Source organism: Oncorhynchus clarkii, chromosome 20, assembly GCF_045791955.1.
Source record: "Oncorhynchus clarkii lewisi isolate Uvic-CL-2024 chromosome 20, UVic_Ocla_1.0, whole genome shotgun sequence".
In the NCBI taxonomy this organism is placed as follows: domain Eukaryota; kingdom Metazoa; phylum Chordata; class Actinopteri; order Salmoniformes; family Salmonidae; genus Oncorhynchus; species Oncorhynchus clarkii.
The window spans coordinates 22,421,031-22,438,426 of NC_092166.1; the positions used below are offsets into that span (position 1 = coordinate 22,421,031).

Here is a 17,396-nt window from a genome sequence, read left to right on the forward strand (position 1 = left end):
TCATGTGTTTGGCTAATATGTTGGATAGATGTCAAGAGGCTACAAAAGAAAATGTATCATGTGTTTGGCTAATATGTTGGATAGATGTCAAGAGGCTACAAAAGAAAATGTATCATGTGTTTGGCTAATATGTTGGATAGATGTCAAGAGGCTACAAAAGAAATGTATCATGTGTTTGGCTAATATGTTGGATAGATGTCAAGAGGCTACAAAAGAAATGTATCATGTGTTTGGCTAATATGTTGGATAGATGTCAAGAGGCTACAAAAGAAATGTATCATGTGTTTGGCTAATATGTTGGATAGATGTCAAGAGGCTACAAAAGAAATGTATCATGTGTTTGGCTAATATGTTGGATAGATGTCAAGAGGCTACAAAAGAAATGTATCATGTGTTTGGCTAATATGTTGGATAGATGTCAAGAGGCTACAAAATAAATGTATCATGTGTTTGGCTAATATGTTGGATAGATGTCAAGAGGCTACAAAAGAAAATGCAAAATTGTCCCCCTTATTCCGAATTCACCCTACTTTTTTTTCCCATCGAGAATAATAGAGGACTCTATTGCCCAAAAGCCTGTTTAAGCATGGGCAGCACCATTAAGGACTTTGACCATTTTGAAGTTGTCAACTGGGTGGGACTTCCTATGGGTTATGGAAGGAACACATGATTCCATCCAGGTCATCAGGAGGGATCCGACAATTAATTATACTAGTTCGAGCAAACATTCCATAACTGCAGGTGGCTTTATACCTGTTCAAACAACACACTCCAGGGGGCAGTATACAACCTTTCAGTTTGTTTACCAACTCATAGAAGCAGTAGAAAATAACATTGACTTCTTAACAATGGAGATGGCCTCTAGAGAGAGCAATAGAAATGGCGTCTTTTTGTGGGCACTAACAGAAGCTGACTTCGCCATGGCTCGTTGGCCAAAGCCTATGGGGAAATGTTTTTGTTGCATGGTTTCATTTAAACTCAGGAAAAAAGGTCTGTGGTAAAGACAGGTTTAGGAAATCTTATATATTTTGTTCTATGAAATGATCTTCATTTATGTAATCAAAACAAGCACATAAAGCGCACAGTCTTCATAATTCATAAAGGTCATGTTAACTGACTGATATGATCTCATAAAACAAAATGTACACTGAGTGTACAAAACATTAGGAACGCCTTCCTTATATTGAGTTGCACCCCTCCCCAGAACCGCCTCAATGCGTTGTTCAAAGGCACTTAAGTACGTGGTTTTACCCATTCAGGCTGAATGGCACACATACACAATCCTTCTTTAACTTGACCCCTCCCTTTCATCTACATTGATTTGAAGTGGAAATAACAAGTGACATCAATAAGGGATCATAGCTTCCACCTTGATTCACAAGGTCAGTCTAGAGCAGGTGTTCTTAATGTTTTGTATACTGAGTGGATCAGATCTCCTAAGTCTGTGTTAACCTTATTTTTGGCTTTTTATTCCAAAACCCCATTCATTTCCCACATAGGAATGGCTGAACGAACCAGAGGTATTCATTTCCGTTTTTTAGGACTACAAGCTGGCGAGGTCGATGGTGCTGCCCATGCACACACAGACGTCATAATGGGACCGATACAATGTTGCGTCGTCTAACTATCTCTGTTTTTTTTTCTTCTTCTCCGTACTGAACGCCCTGCTATCAATATCATCTTCCGTGTTTTTGAAGTCCATCAACTCTAATGATCTGCTCCGGAAATCAATTCCATCTTCAAATGACATCACACACAACCCCTGGAGACCTTTGAAACGGCTGACACGCTCTACTACTTAAACCACGACCGGGACAAAAATGGTTGACATTTTATTGATTTAAGTCTTTTTGCATTTATTCAAAGCACAGTAATCACACACATGGTCATGTCACTCACATCAATCTCATTGTAAAAAAAAACAACACAAGAAATATACGTCACATTAGCAACTTGTTAGACTCTTGTGACAGCCTTAATATTAATACGATTAAACAGAAACATGAACATAGTCCAAAAGATAAGCTGCTTAATATCTATTAATGTACCTTAATGTAACAGCTCAAATAAAAATAGACCTTTAATAGTACTGGTCAATCTGCTGATTGAATTCAACAAGCTATGGCTAAAGTTATAATAAATATGTGGTAAATTGTACATTTTGTGCTGTTCAATGTGCTGATTCTTTTTCATGTTTGCAACAGATTCAGTACATTTTATTAATGTGATCATTCTCTGTAAAAAGCCTGCGTTACATTAGTAGGTTTATACTTCAATATGAAGTTGAACTCAAAGGTGAATCTTTAGCTTGCTTAACAAATAAGTAAGCAGTAAACATGTCCGACAATATCTCTCTCTGCGGAATAACCAATTGTTTTGCTGGTGGATTGAAGAAACCAGCACATTAGCAGACATTTTACACCCCAAACTGCACTCTATTCCCTATACAGTCCACTACTTTTGACCATAGTGCCCAACAGTTGTGCACTATTAAGCGAATGGGGTGCGATTTGGGACTCAGACATTGACTTCCTACTGCTGCTGTTGGTACTGTCCCTCAGTGGCGGTATAAAAGTCATCCAGGACACTCTGGATGTAGTCAAATGTGGGCCTGTCATCTGGCTTGCTCTTCCAGCAGGTGGTCATGATGTCATAGAGCTCGTTGGGACAGTTCTCAGGGCGGGGCATTCTATAACCTTTCTGCACTGATGTCATCACTTCACCATTGCTCATCCCTGAAAAAGGAAAACAGGAACAGTGAGAAGAAGCAGTAACTCTGACTAGCAGGTCGACCTAAATTGAAAGAAGCAAACATGACCGATTCTTATGTGGGGAATATGGTTGAGCAATAGTCCGATTTTTGGTATTTGTTAAGGCATCACAATAAATGCCATCAAAGACCGAGGTCTTTTTCTGGAGAAAAAATCTCTGATCTCTTGCAACATCTTTCATTTACCAGAAGATGGCGATAAATATCTGTGCTCACCTATTATTGAGTGCATTCAAGCTCCAAATTTTGCAGCATGTGGGGAAATCAGTCTTGAGTAGCTAGTCTTAAATATGAACGTGTTTGTGTCTAAGGTTGCATGTAATTACCTGGATAAGGTATTTTTCCATAGGTAATGATTTCATACAGGAGGACTCCGAAGGACCACATGTCTGATTTGATAGTGAAGGAGCCAAAGTTGATGGCCTCTGGTGCTGTCCACTTGATGGGAAACTTAGCTCCTGTAATGGACAAACAGATGGCGAAAGAGTTTCTGACACTGATATAGGAGGAAAAGTAACGTTACATGCTTGGATTGCTGACAGAAACGTTCTTGTACAAACCAGGCCTGTATTAACTATGCAATATGCGCTGATAGCAGTTTTACTTCTGACATTGCTGATATTGACCTCTGCTTCTGCTTTTTTTTTTTTTACCACAGCCACAAAGTCAACACTGGCTATCATAAAAACATTTTGGCCAGTGTAATACTGTACTGACTAAATCTAGCATGCACAGACTGGAAGCTTACCCTCTCTGGCTGTATACTGGTCATCCTCAATGACTCTGGCCAGACCAAAGTCAGCTATTTTACAAAGCAAACTCTCAGACACCAGGACGTTGGCTGTTCTCAGGTCACGGTGGATGTAGTTCTTTTTCTCAATGTACGCCATGCCCTCTGCAATCTGAAAAAGGATGACATTTCCCCCCAGGGATTAATGAAGTACCTAAAATGGAACTCAATTGAGCACTCTACCCATCTCGGTAGAGCTTTCAGACTCTCTGACTTGTGTTGTTGTTGTTCACATAAAACAATACTGAAAAATGGTTATTAATTAGACTCCTCCTCTTCTGATAAAAATTCAGTATGGTAATTTGCAATGTTGCATAACATAGTTAATGTATGTGTTTTACGTCTGGTTAGAATTGAATTAGCTACCAACCATTTGACTTGGTTAGTACTCAACAAGTTTAAGTGAGCTGAGCTGAGTGGTTGTCCAATTGCGGAAAGGGACGACTGTTTAATTTAATAACTGGCATCCTCTTTCACTTTGTCTAAGAGGATATGCAACTGTGGTTTGATGCAGTTTTCCCCAGAACTGACCATATGTCTGTCAATGATCTAATTTAAAGTTTATTCTGAATTTACCACAACTGGTGTACTGACATGGCATGAGGAATTTAGGTTTATTTTTCATATTTTTTTAGGTAGTTTCTTTGGGGAGGCACGTTATCAATGATACATGTTAATCATCATTTTGTGTATTGACTTTGATTGAAGCACATTTCTTCTTCCATGAGAGACATACTCTGATCGGTGTGTGTGAGGGACCACTGGATGTTCTTAGTTTGTTGCAACTCATTTGTTAAGTGAAACAAAAACCATGGTGTTCTGTTCCTCTTTCTGGTTGACCAATGGAAAAAGTGACATCAGCATCTATTTCTTAAACGGAAACAGTCTATAAAGAGCAATGCGCTTAATCACTGAGACCGAGAGATGTAAGAAGAACATGCATTACCTGTGCAGAAAAATCGATTAGCTTAGGTAGCTGTACTTTGCAGCCCGTCTCACTTTTTAAGAAATCTAAGAGGCTACCTACAAAAGGTAAAGAAACAAAATTGAGGGATAGAAACCAAACCAATGAAAATATAGGTGATTACAGAACACTTATGTAACTTATGTAGCATCAAATGGTATGTATTGATGAAAACAGTCCATGCTGGCCACATAAGTGTTTGAAACCAAGAGGTCTGTCTTGTAGGAATTGGACTCAGTGTGTGTGTGTGTTACCATTGGACATGTACTCTGTGATGATGTAGATGGGCTCGATCTTGGTGACGACGGCGTAGAGGCGCACCAGTCTGTCGTGTTGCAGGGTCTTCATGAGGTTAGCCTCCTCCATGAACGCCTCTGCTGACATGGTGCCTGGCTTCAGCGTCTTCACTGCCACCTTGGTCGTGTTGTTGTAGAACGCTGCAGGAGGGATTTGCTCAGTATGAAGTGTAGCTAGATAGAAACCACCACTGTTTTCTGACCTCCAGGGTCACCTGCTGTATCTTTTTGTCTTTTTTATTTGAATGACATTTTGATTGGAAGATTTGACATAAACTGGTGACATTGAATGCATACTGTCTCACGTGATTTAGCAACAAGGGAACCAATGCCAGTACTAAGCAGTGTTGTTGGACTCAAGTCCAGATTTTTATGACTCGTAACTCGACTTGCTACCTACTAGCTACAACAGCAAATGTTAGAGAGCTGTATTATATATTTTAGCCTACAAATGTGCAACAGTATAATTAAATTTAGCTGTATAAAATGGTTGGACAGCAACGTATGGGACTACCAAGGAACTTGTGACTCAACTCATGACTTGAGTATAAAGGACTCTGACTCGAAGACTAGGGACTTGGGACGCGACTCGAGTAGTGCACATAGTAAATGCTCAATAAATATAATTGAGGACTTAAGCTGTAACAGTTCACAAAACAGTTTTTTTGACAGAGCTAAAAGTAGACAGCAAGGACTCATTTATCAATATAAAAACGTGGGTATTTATACACACACTTTCCCATGAAGTTCAAATTGTTTCTCCGTGCTCAACTTCTGTTCTTATTGTTCGTTTGGGGGGAAGGGGCGTTTGATTATAATAATGGTAGGTTAATAAAAACATTAAAACGTAGGCCTAATGATAAAAAAAATATCATTTTTCTTACTTTTTAACTCTGCATTGTTGGGAAGGGGCTCGTAGGTAAGCATTTCACTGTAAAGTCTACACCTGTTGTATTCGGCACATGACCAATACATTTTTATTCGATTTTGCTGATTCTACTGAAGAGTTGTTTAAGTTTACATCCCAAATGGCACCATATTCCCTATATAGTGTACTACTGCTGACCAGTGACCATAAAGCTCTGGTCAAAAGTAGTGCACTGTGTAGGGAATAGGGTGCCATTTGGGATGCATCCTAATAAAGTTAGTATATTACTGACTAACCAGTGGAGTTCAGTCCAAGTTTGAGCATTGTGAACCCTCCATCCAGAATAGCATTTCTTTATCACATAATTCTCCTTCAACTCTGTGTTTCCACCGTGCTAGCTGAACAAGCCCTGAACACCCCCATCTAAGCCTCTTTTAATTCCACCTTGTTTTTTTATAGAGAAGAGGAGACTAAACTCTCCAGAGACATAACAAATGCAAGGAGGTGAATGAGAGGAAACAGGACTTTCGACGGCTCCATCTGGCTGGCTGGCTGGCTGGCTGGCTCACTGTGCCATAGGAAAAACCCTTAATGCCAAAGAGGTCAAAGAAAACGAAGCAAACATCTTCGCGCAGTATAGGAGGCCCTACAGTCCATTTGAAATGCCAACAATTTCCTGCAATTCATCAAGGCCGAGGTGCGGGAAGGTAACACATGAATAATAACGAAATCCAATGCAAATTCGAAGTCAGACACACTCATTTCCTCTACAGATGCCTCTGATAACAGCGCCAACAGTTCCTAGTACCAGTCCCATCCCTCCTCTCTCTAAGGCTGCTAACAATCTCATAGAGACAGGAAGATCAACATTTGACTATGTCTCAGCTGTCTCAGCTGCCCTACCCCTGATACTATCACTTTAATGTGGTTTAATTGTATTAAAAAAAGCAATGGAGCGGGCCTCCCGAGTGGCGCAGCGGTCTAAGGTACTGCATCACAGTGCTATAGGCATCACTACAGATCTGGGTTTGATCCTGGGCTGAATCACAAACGGCCGTGACCGGGAGTCCCATAGGGCGGCGCACAATTGGCCCAGCATCATCTGGGTTAGGGGAGGGTTTGACCGGGGGGGGGGGGGCTTTACTTGGCTCATCGTGCTGTAACGACTCCTTGTGGTGGGCCGGGCACCTGCAGGCTGACCTCGGTCGTAAGGGGAACAGCGTTTCCTCCTACACATTGGTGCGGCTGGCTTCTGGGTTACAAAGCGCAGTTTGGCGGGTCATGTTTCGGAGGACGCATGACTTGACCTTCACCTCCCATGCCCGTTGTGGAGTTGCAGCGATGAGACAAGATCGAAATTGGGGAGAAAAGAAATGTGCAAGCCAGTCCTTACACGCGGATCTCGACAAACCATTTCTGAATGGACCTCGCTTTGTGCACGGGGGCATTTGTCATGCTGAAACAGGAAAGGGCCTTCCCCCAAACTGTTGCCACAAAGTTGGAAGCACAGAATCGTCTAAAATGTCATTGTATGCTGTAGCATTAAGATTTCCCTTCACTGGAACTAAGGGGCCTAGCCCGAACCATGAAAAACAGCCCCAGACCATTATTCCTTCTTCACCAAACTTTACAGTTGGCACTATGCATTGGGGTAGGTAGCATTCTCCTGGCATCCACCAAACCCAGATTTGTCCGTTGGACTGCCAGATGGTGGTGCGTTATTCATCACTCCAGAGAACAAGTTTACACTGTTCCAGAGTCCAATGGAGTTGTGCTTTACACCACTCCAGCCGACGATTGGCATTGGGCACGGTGATCTTAGGCTTGTGTGCGGCTGCTCAGCCATGGAAACCCATTTCATGAAGCTCCCTTACAAACAGTTATTGTGCTGACGTTGCTTCCCCAGGCAGTTTGGAACTCGGTCGTGAGTGTTGCAACCAAGAACAGATTATTTTTATGCGCACTTCAGCACTCTGCAATTCCGTTCTGTGAGCTTGTGTGGTTTCCCACTTCTTGGCCGAGCCGTTGTTGCTCCTAGACGTTTCCACTACACAATAACAACACTTAGAGTTGACCGGGGCAGCTCTAGCAGGGCAGAAATTTGACAAACTGACTTGTTGGAGAAGTGGCATCCTATGATCAGTGCCATGTTGAAAGTCACTGAGCTCTTCAGTAAGGCACTTCTACTGCCAATGTTTGGCTATGGAGATTGCATGGCCGTGTGCTCGATTTTATACACCTGTCAGCAACGGGTGTGGTTTAAATAGCCGAATCCACTAATTTAAAGGTGTGTTCACATACTTTTGTGTATATAGTGTATCTTTCATTGACTCACCCATCCACACTTCTCCAAACTGTCCTGCTCCCAGCTTCTTCACCATCTTGATGGACTCCTTGGAGATCTCCCAGGCATCTTTGTCCCATGGCTTCTGAGCTTCGGGTTTATCACACGGCTTCTCCAGCTTTCGACAGAGACCATCTGATTGTTCTGACAATCACACCACAAACTGATGTTGAGACATAGCAGCATGGCCTTACTATATTATTTAGACATTATATTATTTTAGTAAATAGAGAAGTTGAAGGAAGCCAAGAGAAAATGAAATGTCTTAGTTTTGTGCAACATTACAGGTGGGCTCAAATACAGTGGTACTCACTGTAATAATGCTTTATCATGCTACCAATGTCAGGGAATGTGATTTTAGGAGAGATGTAGAAGCCGCCATTATCCAGCGTGCGGATCTTATAATGTTTTACAGCGTTTATTCCCTGGGCATCCACATCTCTGATAGACATGGAATAACTTCCTGATGAAGAGAAACACAATCACTATCACACTCATACATTCAGACGTCCAAATGCAATACAGTGAATAATATGTAAAATAATAATATATTCCATTTAGCAGCTGCTTTTATCCAAAACGACTTAGTCAAGTGTGCATAAATTATTTGACGTATAGGAATCATGGACAAGTTATTTTCATTCGAGAGACATAGGTTATCCAGTGAGTCCTTACCTTTTGATGTCTCACTCTCACGAATGAGGTAAGAGCCTGCTTTGTTAGCAGGGGCCAAAAGTTGTCTTTCTGCGTCCTTCCTTGTAATATCCTTGAAAAACCATCTACGCGGAAGACAATATTATAGTGACACAATTTATATATCCAATCTTCCCCTGAAATGAATGAAATAACAGCTATGTGCTTCTATTAACGGTGAATAGAAAGCCTTGTTGGCTCTAAGAGAAATGTGCAAAAGTCAATATGGTAACGACACTCACTCCTCTGTCTCCATGGTGTTGGCCTCGGCAACATAATTGGAGGGTATGAACCCTTCTTTCTTAGTGGTCAGAGACCTAGCCTTCCACCATTCACCATGCCTGAAAACCGTTATGATTCATGATGTCAATGAAGGAAGGGACACAACAATCTACTCTTACGGGAAAAAAAGGGTTCCAAAAGGGTTATTCGGATGCCCCCATAGGAGAACCCTATTTGGTTCCGATGAGAACCCTTTTGGGTTCCATGTAGAACTCTCTGTGGAAAGAGTGCTACATGGACCCCCAAAGGGTTCTACCTGGAACCAAAAAGGGTCCTCCTATGGGGACATCCAAAGGTTCTAGATAGTGTACTATTCAATGATGACACTGTAAATCATCTTTGTATAAAATGCTTGCGCAAACAATATTCCTCTTAGTCCAACATTGTGTTGGTTTATGTATAATATCCAACACACTCAAATGTAATATATGGAGAACAGGCACTTACTCTTCAAGAACCTTAAGCCTTTCGCCCTTCTTGAATCCCAAATCGTCTGCATGTATTGCATCATATGGGTATATTGCAATAGCTATTTTACCAGACTCGCTTTGCTCTGTGTTAGAAAAGAGAGACAGTGGGAACACACTTCTCTTGCAATCAAATGTTATTGGAATATTGCAATGCACTGCAAAAGAAATGGAACCATCATACAATATTTGCTCTGCATCATTACTGTAACAATGTGCGATAAAGAAATGCAACAAGCGTACCTTCCATTTTCATGAATACCTGACCAGGCAGGAGACCTCCAGGTGAGTTACGCTGTATCAAGATATAATTTCATATCAGAACTTCTGGACAGTAGTTTGACAAAATGTTATGGCGTTATTGTGCTAATCTATAAAAAATAGTTTGCATCTGAGGTGAAGAGATGGTGAAAGAGAGAAATGTGTGCTATTTCACCCATTTAAATTATAATAATAATAACAATCTGGTACACTTTTCAATATTTGAAGATTCATCAACAACACACTTGAACCAATTTTGTCAGTTTCCAGGTCAGGGATTTTTGGTAGTGATTACAAAAATACTGTTTCCCCTAAAACTACTACTTACTGTAGCACTTGCTTTAATGGAGGTGCGATCTCTCAGATTTACAGTTTGATCGGGACGTACTGGCTGTCGGTTCTTGCCATCAAGCACACCTCTATTCAGACCGGCATTCAGCTTGGATTTTTTACAACCCATATTGCCTATTGGGATAGACACAGAAGCTAACTTTAATGTATTGACCTCATCTTTCTCCTTGGTTCACACCACAGACACACAGCATTCGGAACAAGGCTTAACTATTCATGATCTCTATATTCCTGCAAAAGGCCCATAAGGAAAGAGGGATGGGAAACATAACGAAGATGACTATCAAGACTCATACATCAAACAGAAGATTAACACTGTGTGTGTGTGTGTGTGTGTGTGTGTGTGTGTGTGTGTGTGTGTGTGTGTGAGAAGTGTTCATGACCGACTGTACACAAATGACCACTGCTCATAAACACAGATTACTTGTTATTAAGTAAAGTAGAACTGCGGTAGTTTGGGACTAAGTTACTATGACAGTGGCCAGCAGAGTTTCTGACAGTGCACTGATCAGGAGTCAACTGTGCTAAAACACTGTAAAATATCTAACTATTTCTTTGCTGTAGTATTGATAGCACACAACCTAGCACAGATCAAAGCCTCACTCACTCATTTAACGTTTATTCATTCACAAACATTAACAGGCATTATCAAGTGTTTACTTGTTTAAAAAAGAAATGTCCTTCTGCATTGTTAGGCTTGGAGATGACAAATGATTAGATTTTCAGACGGTGCACATGCAGAATCTGAGCAACAAGCCTGTATAAACTAAGTATGGATCTTTGATTTAGGCTCTTTGTCTGAACAACTGGGCTCAGTTAGACGTGGTCTCTCGGGAGTTAACCTCTCCTGTACTACACCACTTGATGCAGCGGTGTCTGCAAATTAATTTACACCGCAATATAGAAGCAAGTGGGTTTTGAGCAGCAGTGGTCGTGTACAGAATCTCACTCACTCACACAGTGGAGTTTGGAGCACTATACTGTAAAGGTCACAATCTTAGATATGTTACATTGTCTGCTGTGCAGATTAATACCATAGACATAAGATACAGGTAGCAGTTGTCTATCTAACAGCAGAAAACAGGGTTGTACAGCCAGCTCACTGAGGCCAGGGGTAACTCATGATTTTCTGTCACAACACGTTCACACATTCCAATGACAATGCTCCGTGTCCAGGGGAATTCTCCAACGATTTCAGTTATAAATAGTCACATCATGAGCTACAAAATAATATAATTAACACAGTAGGCCTGGCCTATTGCTTGATCTTAAACTATTGTGTTACTAACACTGCAGAAGAGAGAAATATGGATTTATTAACTAGGCCAGTCAAAATTAGACTGATGAAAGGTATTCTTCTTCCTTGACGAAACTGAACACATTTGATGTTTCCTCAAACTTTGGACCCCTAAAACAATGCTTATCAGTTTTGCTTTCTGGGCAAATAACAGCTGAAAGGCACAACATTCATTCGACCTAGTCTTGTCTTTCATGTACCCCAAATGGAAACTAAATCAGAAACTAGATGTACCTTTCAAATTAGAAATGTCCTTGTTTTGCATTGTTCTCCAATAATGAACATCTGATTTGCGAACTATGGCATTTGGTTGTACTGATGCACTGTTGTTGAATGATGAGGACAATGCATTAGACCATTGAGCAAATGGATATCTCTGACTAAAAACAAATCATTCACCACCTCTAGTGCTCTGAATCAAATGCTGAAAAACAAACCCGACCACTGTTAGGTGCCACAGTGCTGTGGCTGTATTTCTAGATGATGGACCGGATACAGGTTAAGGCTCCAGACAGATTAAAATAACTATACAGAGGCTACGTGCTACTGTGGCTTCTGCACACTTCCTCATTTGACAAGCAACTGGAGAGGAAAAACCCTCTCTGCGCAATGTATTTCTCAACCAAGTCTGGGGTTCTGGTTTCATGTCAACTATTATTCTATTTTCTTTAGGAATTAATTTACTTAAACATGCAAAAAGTTTAATTACATTGAATAATGTTGAATAAATGTTGAATAAATGCATATATTGATGGAATCCACAGTTGGAATCCACAGTTGGCGGAAACAGCGCCACTGGCCGCCCCACCACCGCTGTTCCTTTTGCTGCCGAGCTGAGGAGCATTACACAGCAGGTAAAACAAACGCAGCACTTACTGTGCTCGTCTATCGCGCGAGCAATGATGTCCGAGGGGGGAAAAACAGTGTTTGTTGTTTGCAGTGACTTATTTTGTTGTTTTAATATTGCAAACGGACATGGCTGTTTCACCATTAAGGATTCCAGCTGTAAACCATGCCTCACACACTTGGATAGGCCTAGATTAGTGGAGGGCACAGTGCGTGTGGGCTTGTGCATGGCAGATGTGTCAATCACACCCATAGACTTCGCATCCTTGTACCTGTTCCAATATGGTGTTTATGAGAGCACAGGCAGCACCACTGAGGCCATCTCCATTTTGAAGTAGTCCATTTTCTTCTTCTACTACTTCTGAGTTGGCAAACAAACTGAAAGGTTGTATACTGTCACCTGGAGTGTGTTGTTTGAACAGGTATAAAGCCAAGTTTGGAGATTTACTGGCAATTGCAGTTATGAAATGTTTGCTCATGAGTATAATTAATTTGCTGATCCCTCCTGGTGACCTGGATGGAATTATGTGACCCTTCCGTAATCCATATCTATCTCGATAACCATGTTTACATGTGCACACTAGTGGAAAAAAGTACCCAATTGTCATACTTGAGTAAAAGTAAAGATACCTTAAAAGGATTCAAGTAAAGGTGAAATTCACCCAGTAAAATACTACTTGATTAAAAGTCTAAAATAATTTGGTTTTTATAAATACTTAAGTATCAAAAGTAAATGTAATTGCTAAAATATACTAAAAGTATAGTAAAAGTGTAAATCATTTCAAATTCCTTATATTAAGAGAACCTGATGCCACCATTCTAGTTTTTTTTTTCATTTACAGAGAGCCAGGGGCATGCTCCAACACTCAGACATAATTTACAGAAAGCCAGGGGCATGCTCCAACACTCGGACATCATTTACAGAGAGCCAGGGGCATGCTCCAACACTCAGACATCATTTACAGAAAGCCAGGGGCATGCTCCAACACTCAGACATCATTTACAGAAAGCCAGGGGCATGCTCCAACACTCAGACATCATTTACAGAAAGCCAGGGGCATGCTCCAACACTCAGACATCATTTACAGAGAGCCAGGGGCATGCTCCAACACTCAGACATCATTTACAGAGAGCCAGGGGCATGCTCCAACACTCAGACATCATTTACAGAAAGCCAGGGGCATGCTCCAACACTCAGACATCATTTACAGAGAGCCAGGGGCATGCTCCAACACTCAGACATCATTTACAGAGAGCCAGGGGCATGCTCCAACACTCAGACATCATTTACAGAGAGCCAGGGGCATGCTCCAACACTCAGACATCATTTACAGAAAGCCAGGGGCATGCTCCAACACTCAGACATAATTTACAGAAAGCCAGGGGCATGCTCCAACACTCAGACATCATTTACAGAAAGTCAGTGGCATGCTCCAACACTCAGACATCATTTACAGAAAGCCAGGGGCATGCGCCAACACTCAGACATCATTTACAGAGAGCCAGGGGCATGCTCCAACACTCAGACATCATTTACAGAGAGCCAGGGGCATGCTCCAACACTCAGACATCATTTACAGAGAGCCAGGGGCATGCTCCAACACTCGGACATCATTTACAGAAAGCAAGGGGCATGCTCCAACACTCAGACATCATTTACAGAGAGCCAGGGGCATGCTCCAACACTCAGACATCATTTACAGAGAGCCAGGGGCATGCTCCAACACTCAGACATCATTTACAGAGAGCCAGGGGCATGCTCCAACACTCAGACATCATTTACAGAAAGCCAGGGGCATGCTCCAACACTCAGACATCATTTACAGAAAGCCAGGGGCATGCTCCAACACTCAGACATCATTTACAGAAAGCCAGGGGCATGCTCCAACACTCGGACATCATTTACAGAAAGCCAGGGGCATGCTCCAACACTCAGACATAATTTACAGAAAGCCAGGGGCATGCTCCAACACTCAGACATCATTTACAGAAAGCCAAGGGCATGCTCCAACACTCAGACATCATTTACAGAAAGCCAGGGGCATGCTCCAACAATCAGACATCATTTACAGAGAGCCAGGGGCATGCTCCAACACTCAGACATTATTTACAAATGAAGAATGTGTGTTTAGTGAGTCTGCCAGATCAGAGGCAGTTGGGATGACTAGGGATGTTCTCTTGATAAGTGTGTGAATTAGACTATTTTCCTGTCCTGCTAAGCATTCAAAATGTAATGAGTATTTTTGGGTGTCAGGGAAAATGTATAAAGTGAATTAGGAATGTAGTGAAGTAAAAGTAGTCATATAAACAATTACCCCAAAAAGCTTGTATCCCGGTTATGAGAAACCTGGATAAAATGCCTGGGATATTCTGATCTTAGACATCTTACGCAGGCTCAGTTACACATATCATGGGTGTTATGTGATGTTTCATCTGATTGTCAAACAAATTACTTCAAAAAGTAGGCTACCTGCACAGTTTGATCCACCATAATTCCATTACAATTAATTTTGCTGATACTCCTTACTGGACCATATAGCCTACAATTAAACACGTTTCTGATAAGACTTCAGTTTGTCTTGGGTGCATATTTTATGTGTTTAAAATACTGTCTGCTTGCACAGCATTGTCAAAGATAACACATTACACGTGCATTCAGCATTTTCTCAAGAGATGATGAAAGAAATCATTCTCCACTCCTGTTCCTGAGACATTAACATTTATTATATAAATTTACTGCAAGAAATGCATAATTCTGCAGGAGTTAATATGCAGGAGTTAGGCTTAGTCAGTGTTCATATTTTAGTTACTATTCCATTTAACCCATATGAACTTAAATTATGAATATTCTGTTTATTCATGGTACAGGGATACTCATGAGCGGGATATCAAAGTTGCATGTAAACCGTTTATCCCGAATAAGACGTTAAGCGGGATATGAACTACTATTCAGAATGCTGTGCGCATGTAAACGTGGTCACAGACCACACCATCGGGAAATCTGAGCCGGCTGGAGGTGATGGGAACCTGCTTTTAAACCCCCACATTTTTCGGGAATAATGTGTCACTTCCTAAAACATGCAACATTTAAAACATAGGCAACGCCCTGGTTTGTACAGACAGACCAATTTGTTTAGACAGATGTTTAAGAACAATTTTAACTTGTGCATTCGGCTCAGTGGACCGTATTTACATTTTTTTATATAGCGAAATGTGGACAACGTTCCCAAACAAATTGACTAGTGTAATGACTTGTTTGATAAAAAAAAAATCTATAGACAAAGAAAATAAATAATATAGGTTAATAGAACACATAATAATATATAATAATAATATAGGCTAGATTTACCTGTCAAATTTCACTAGTTGGAGAAGCGGCTGAGCGGCTAATTAAAATAAAGACAAATGTTAGTAATCCTCAACTTTCGTATGTCTTGCTCGTTATTAGAGCTGCCAATGGACTGTGAAATTCAACAGAATGAGGAACTTCATATGTTAAATGGTTGGGATTTTTTTTTTACTGTAACTTCCTGGTACAATGTTCCGTTTTGTCCAATGTATTTGCATAATTGCTTACCAACTGAACACATTTGAAAGTCGAGGTCATTTGAGGTCAAAGTCATATTTATTACATTATCTTTATGTACACTGGATTTTTTGTTTTATAAAAATCACAGGTACTACAATGTATGAAATGGACTGAGGGGACATTGTGGAACTGAATAGTCAGCCAAAACAACCTATTGATTTCCCCAGAACAGTGGTTCCCAAACTTTTTATAGTCTGTACCCCTTAAAACATTAAACCTCCAGCTGCGTCCCCCCTCTAGTACCAGGGTCAGCGCACTCTCAATGTTGTTTTTTGCCATCATTGTAAGCCTGCCACACAAATACTATACGATACATTTACTAAACATAAGAATGAGTGAGTTTGTCACAACCCGTCTTGTGGAAAGTGACAGCTCTTATAGGATCAGGGCAAAATAATATTATAATAATCAATAATCTTGCTCTTTATTTAGTCAACTTAAATATAAACCTTATTTGTTCATCAAAAATGGTGAATGAGAAGGGTGTGCTTGTGTAAGTAACCGTTGTGAAATGGCTAGCTATGTAGCGGGGTGCCCGCTAATAGCGTTTCAATCGGTGACGTGGCTTGCTCTGAGACCATGAAGTAGTTGTTCCCTTTGCTATGCAAGGGCTGTGGCTTTTGTGGAGTGATGCTTTGAGGGTGTCGGTTGTTGATGTGTGCAGAGGGTCCCTGGTTCGAGCCCAAGTAGGTGGCGAGGAGAGGGACAGAAGCAATACTGTTACACTTGAAAGGATGTACATAACTCAATGCAATGTTGGGTTGTATTGGAGAGTCTGTTTTAAATCATTTTCCACACAGTCTGTGCCTGTATTTAGTTTATGCTAGTGAGGGCTGAGAATCCACTCTCACATTGGTACGTGGTTGCAAAGGGCATCAGTGTCTTAACGGCGCGATTTGCCAAGGCAAGAAACTCTTGAGTGGAGCCCAATCCAGAAATCTGGCAGTGGCTTCTGATTAAATAAAATTTTCACAGAACCGCGTGTTGCAATTTCGATGAGGCTCTCTTGTTCAGATATCGGTAAGTGGACTGGAGACAGGCCATGAAAGGGATAACGAATCCAGTTTGTGTCTTCCGTTTCGGAGAAGTACCTGCATATTTGCGCACCCAGCTCACTCAGGTGCTTCGCTATATCACATTTGACATTGTCTGTAAACTTGAGTTCATTTGCACACACTAAATCATACAATGATGAAAAAACCTGTGTGCTGTCCTTGATAATGCAGAAAAAGAGCTCCAACTTCTTAATCATAGCCTAAATTTTGTCCCCCACATTGAATAGTTGCAATCCTAGATTCAGATCATTCAGGCGAGAAAAAACATAATGAAGATCAGCCAGTCGTGTGAAACTCATCACGCAAGTGGTCAGACAAGTGAAAATTATGGTCAGTAAATAAAACTTTAAGCTCTTCTCTCAATTTAAAAAAGTGTCAATACTTTGCCCCCAGCGCACTTCTGTATGTTGTAAAAGCGTTACATGGTTGCTGCCCATATCATTGCATAATGCAGAAAATACGAGAGTTCAGGGGCCTTGTGAACTTCGAGTTAATAAACCAATTAGGCACATTTGGGCAGCCT

At 41.0% G+C, this 17,396-nt stretch overlaps 1 protein-coding gene across 1 annotated transcript; it reads right to left on the reverse strand.

Moving 5' to 3' along the window:
* Positions 1–1,819: 1,819 nt before the first annotated feature.
* On the reverse strand, positions 1,820–15,749 carry LOC139376085 (tyrosine-protein kinase Lyn-like). Its single transcript, XM_071118256.1, has 13 exons — positions 15,579–15,749; positions 10,064–10,200; positions 9,718–9,769; positions 9,455–9,560; positions 8,968–9,066; positions 8,708–8,811; positions 8,346–8,495; positions 8,024–8,176; positions 4,779–4,961; positions 4,507–4,583; positions 3,519–3,672; positions 3,097–3,228; positions 1,820–2,735 (listed from the first exon to the last, which is right to left on the reverse strand). The coding sequence occupies exons 2-13, from the start codon at positions 10,193–10,195 to the stop codon at positions 2,533–2,535; spliced, it is 1,545 nt and encodes a 514-aa protein (XP_070974357.1). The 5' UTR covers positions 10,196–10,200; positions 15,579–15,749; the 3' UTR covers positions 1,820–2,532.
* Between the last annotated feature and the right edge of the window lie 1,647 nt (positions 15,750–17,396).

What these genes read in the sequence shown, in the direction of transcription:
- LOC139376085 (XM_071118256.1), bottom strand. Translation starts at nt 10,195, where the DNA reads ATGGGTTGTAAAAAATCCAAGCTGAATGCCGGTCTGAATAGAGGTGTG. An exon ending in CCATTAAAGCAAGTGCTACA is followed by an intron (nt 9,770 to 10,063) that starts GTAAGTAGTAGT and finishes ATCTTGATACAG; the next exon opens with CGTAACTCACCTGGAGGTCT. An exon ending in TGGAAAAATACCTTATCCAG is followed by an intron (nt 2,736 to 3,096) that starts GTAATTACATGC and finishes TTCCTTTTTCAG; the next exon opens with GGATGAGCAATGGTGAAGTG.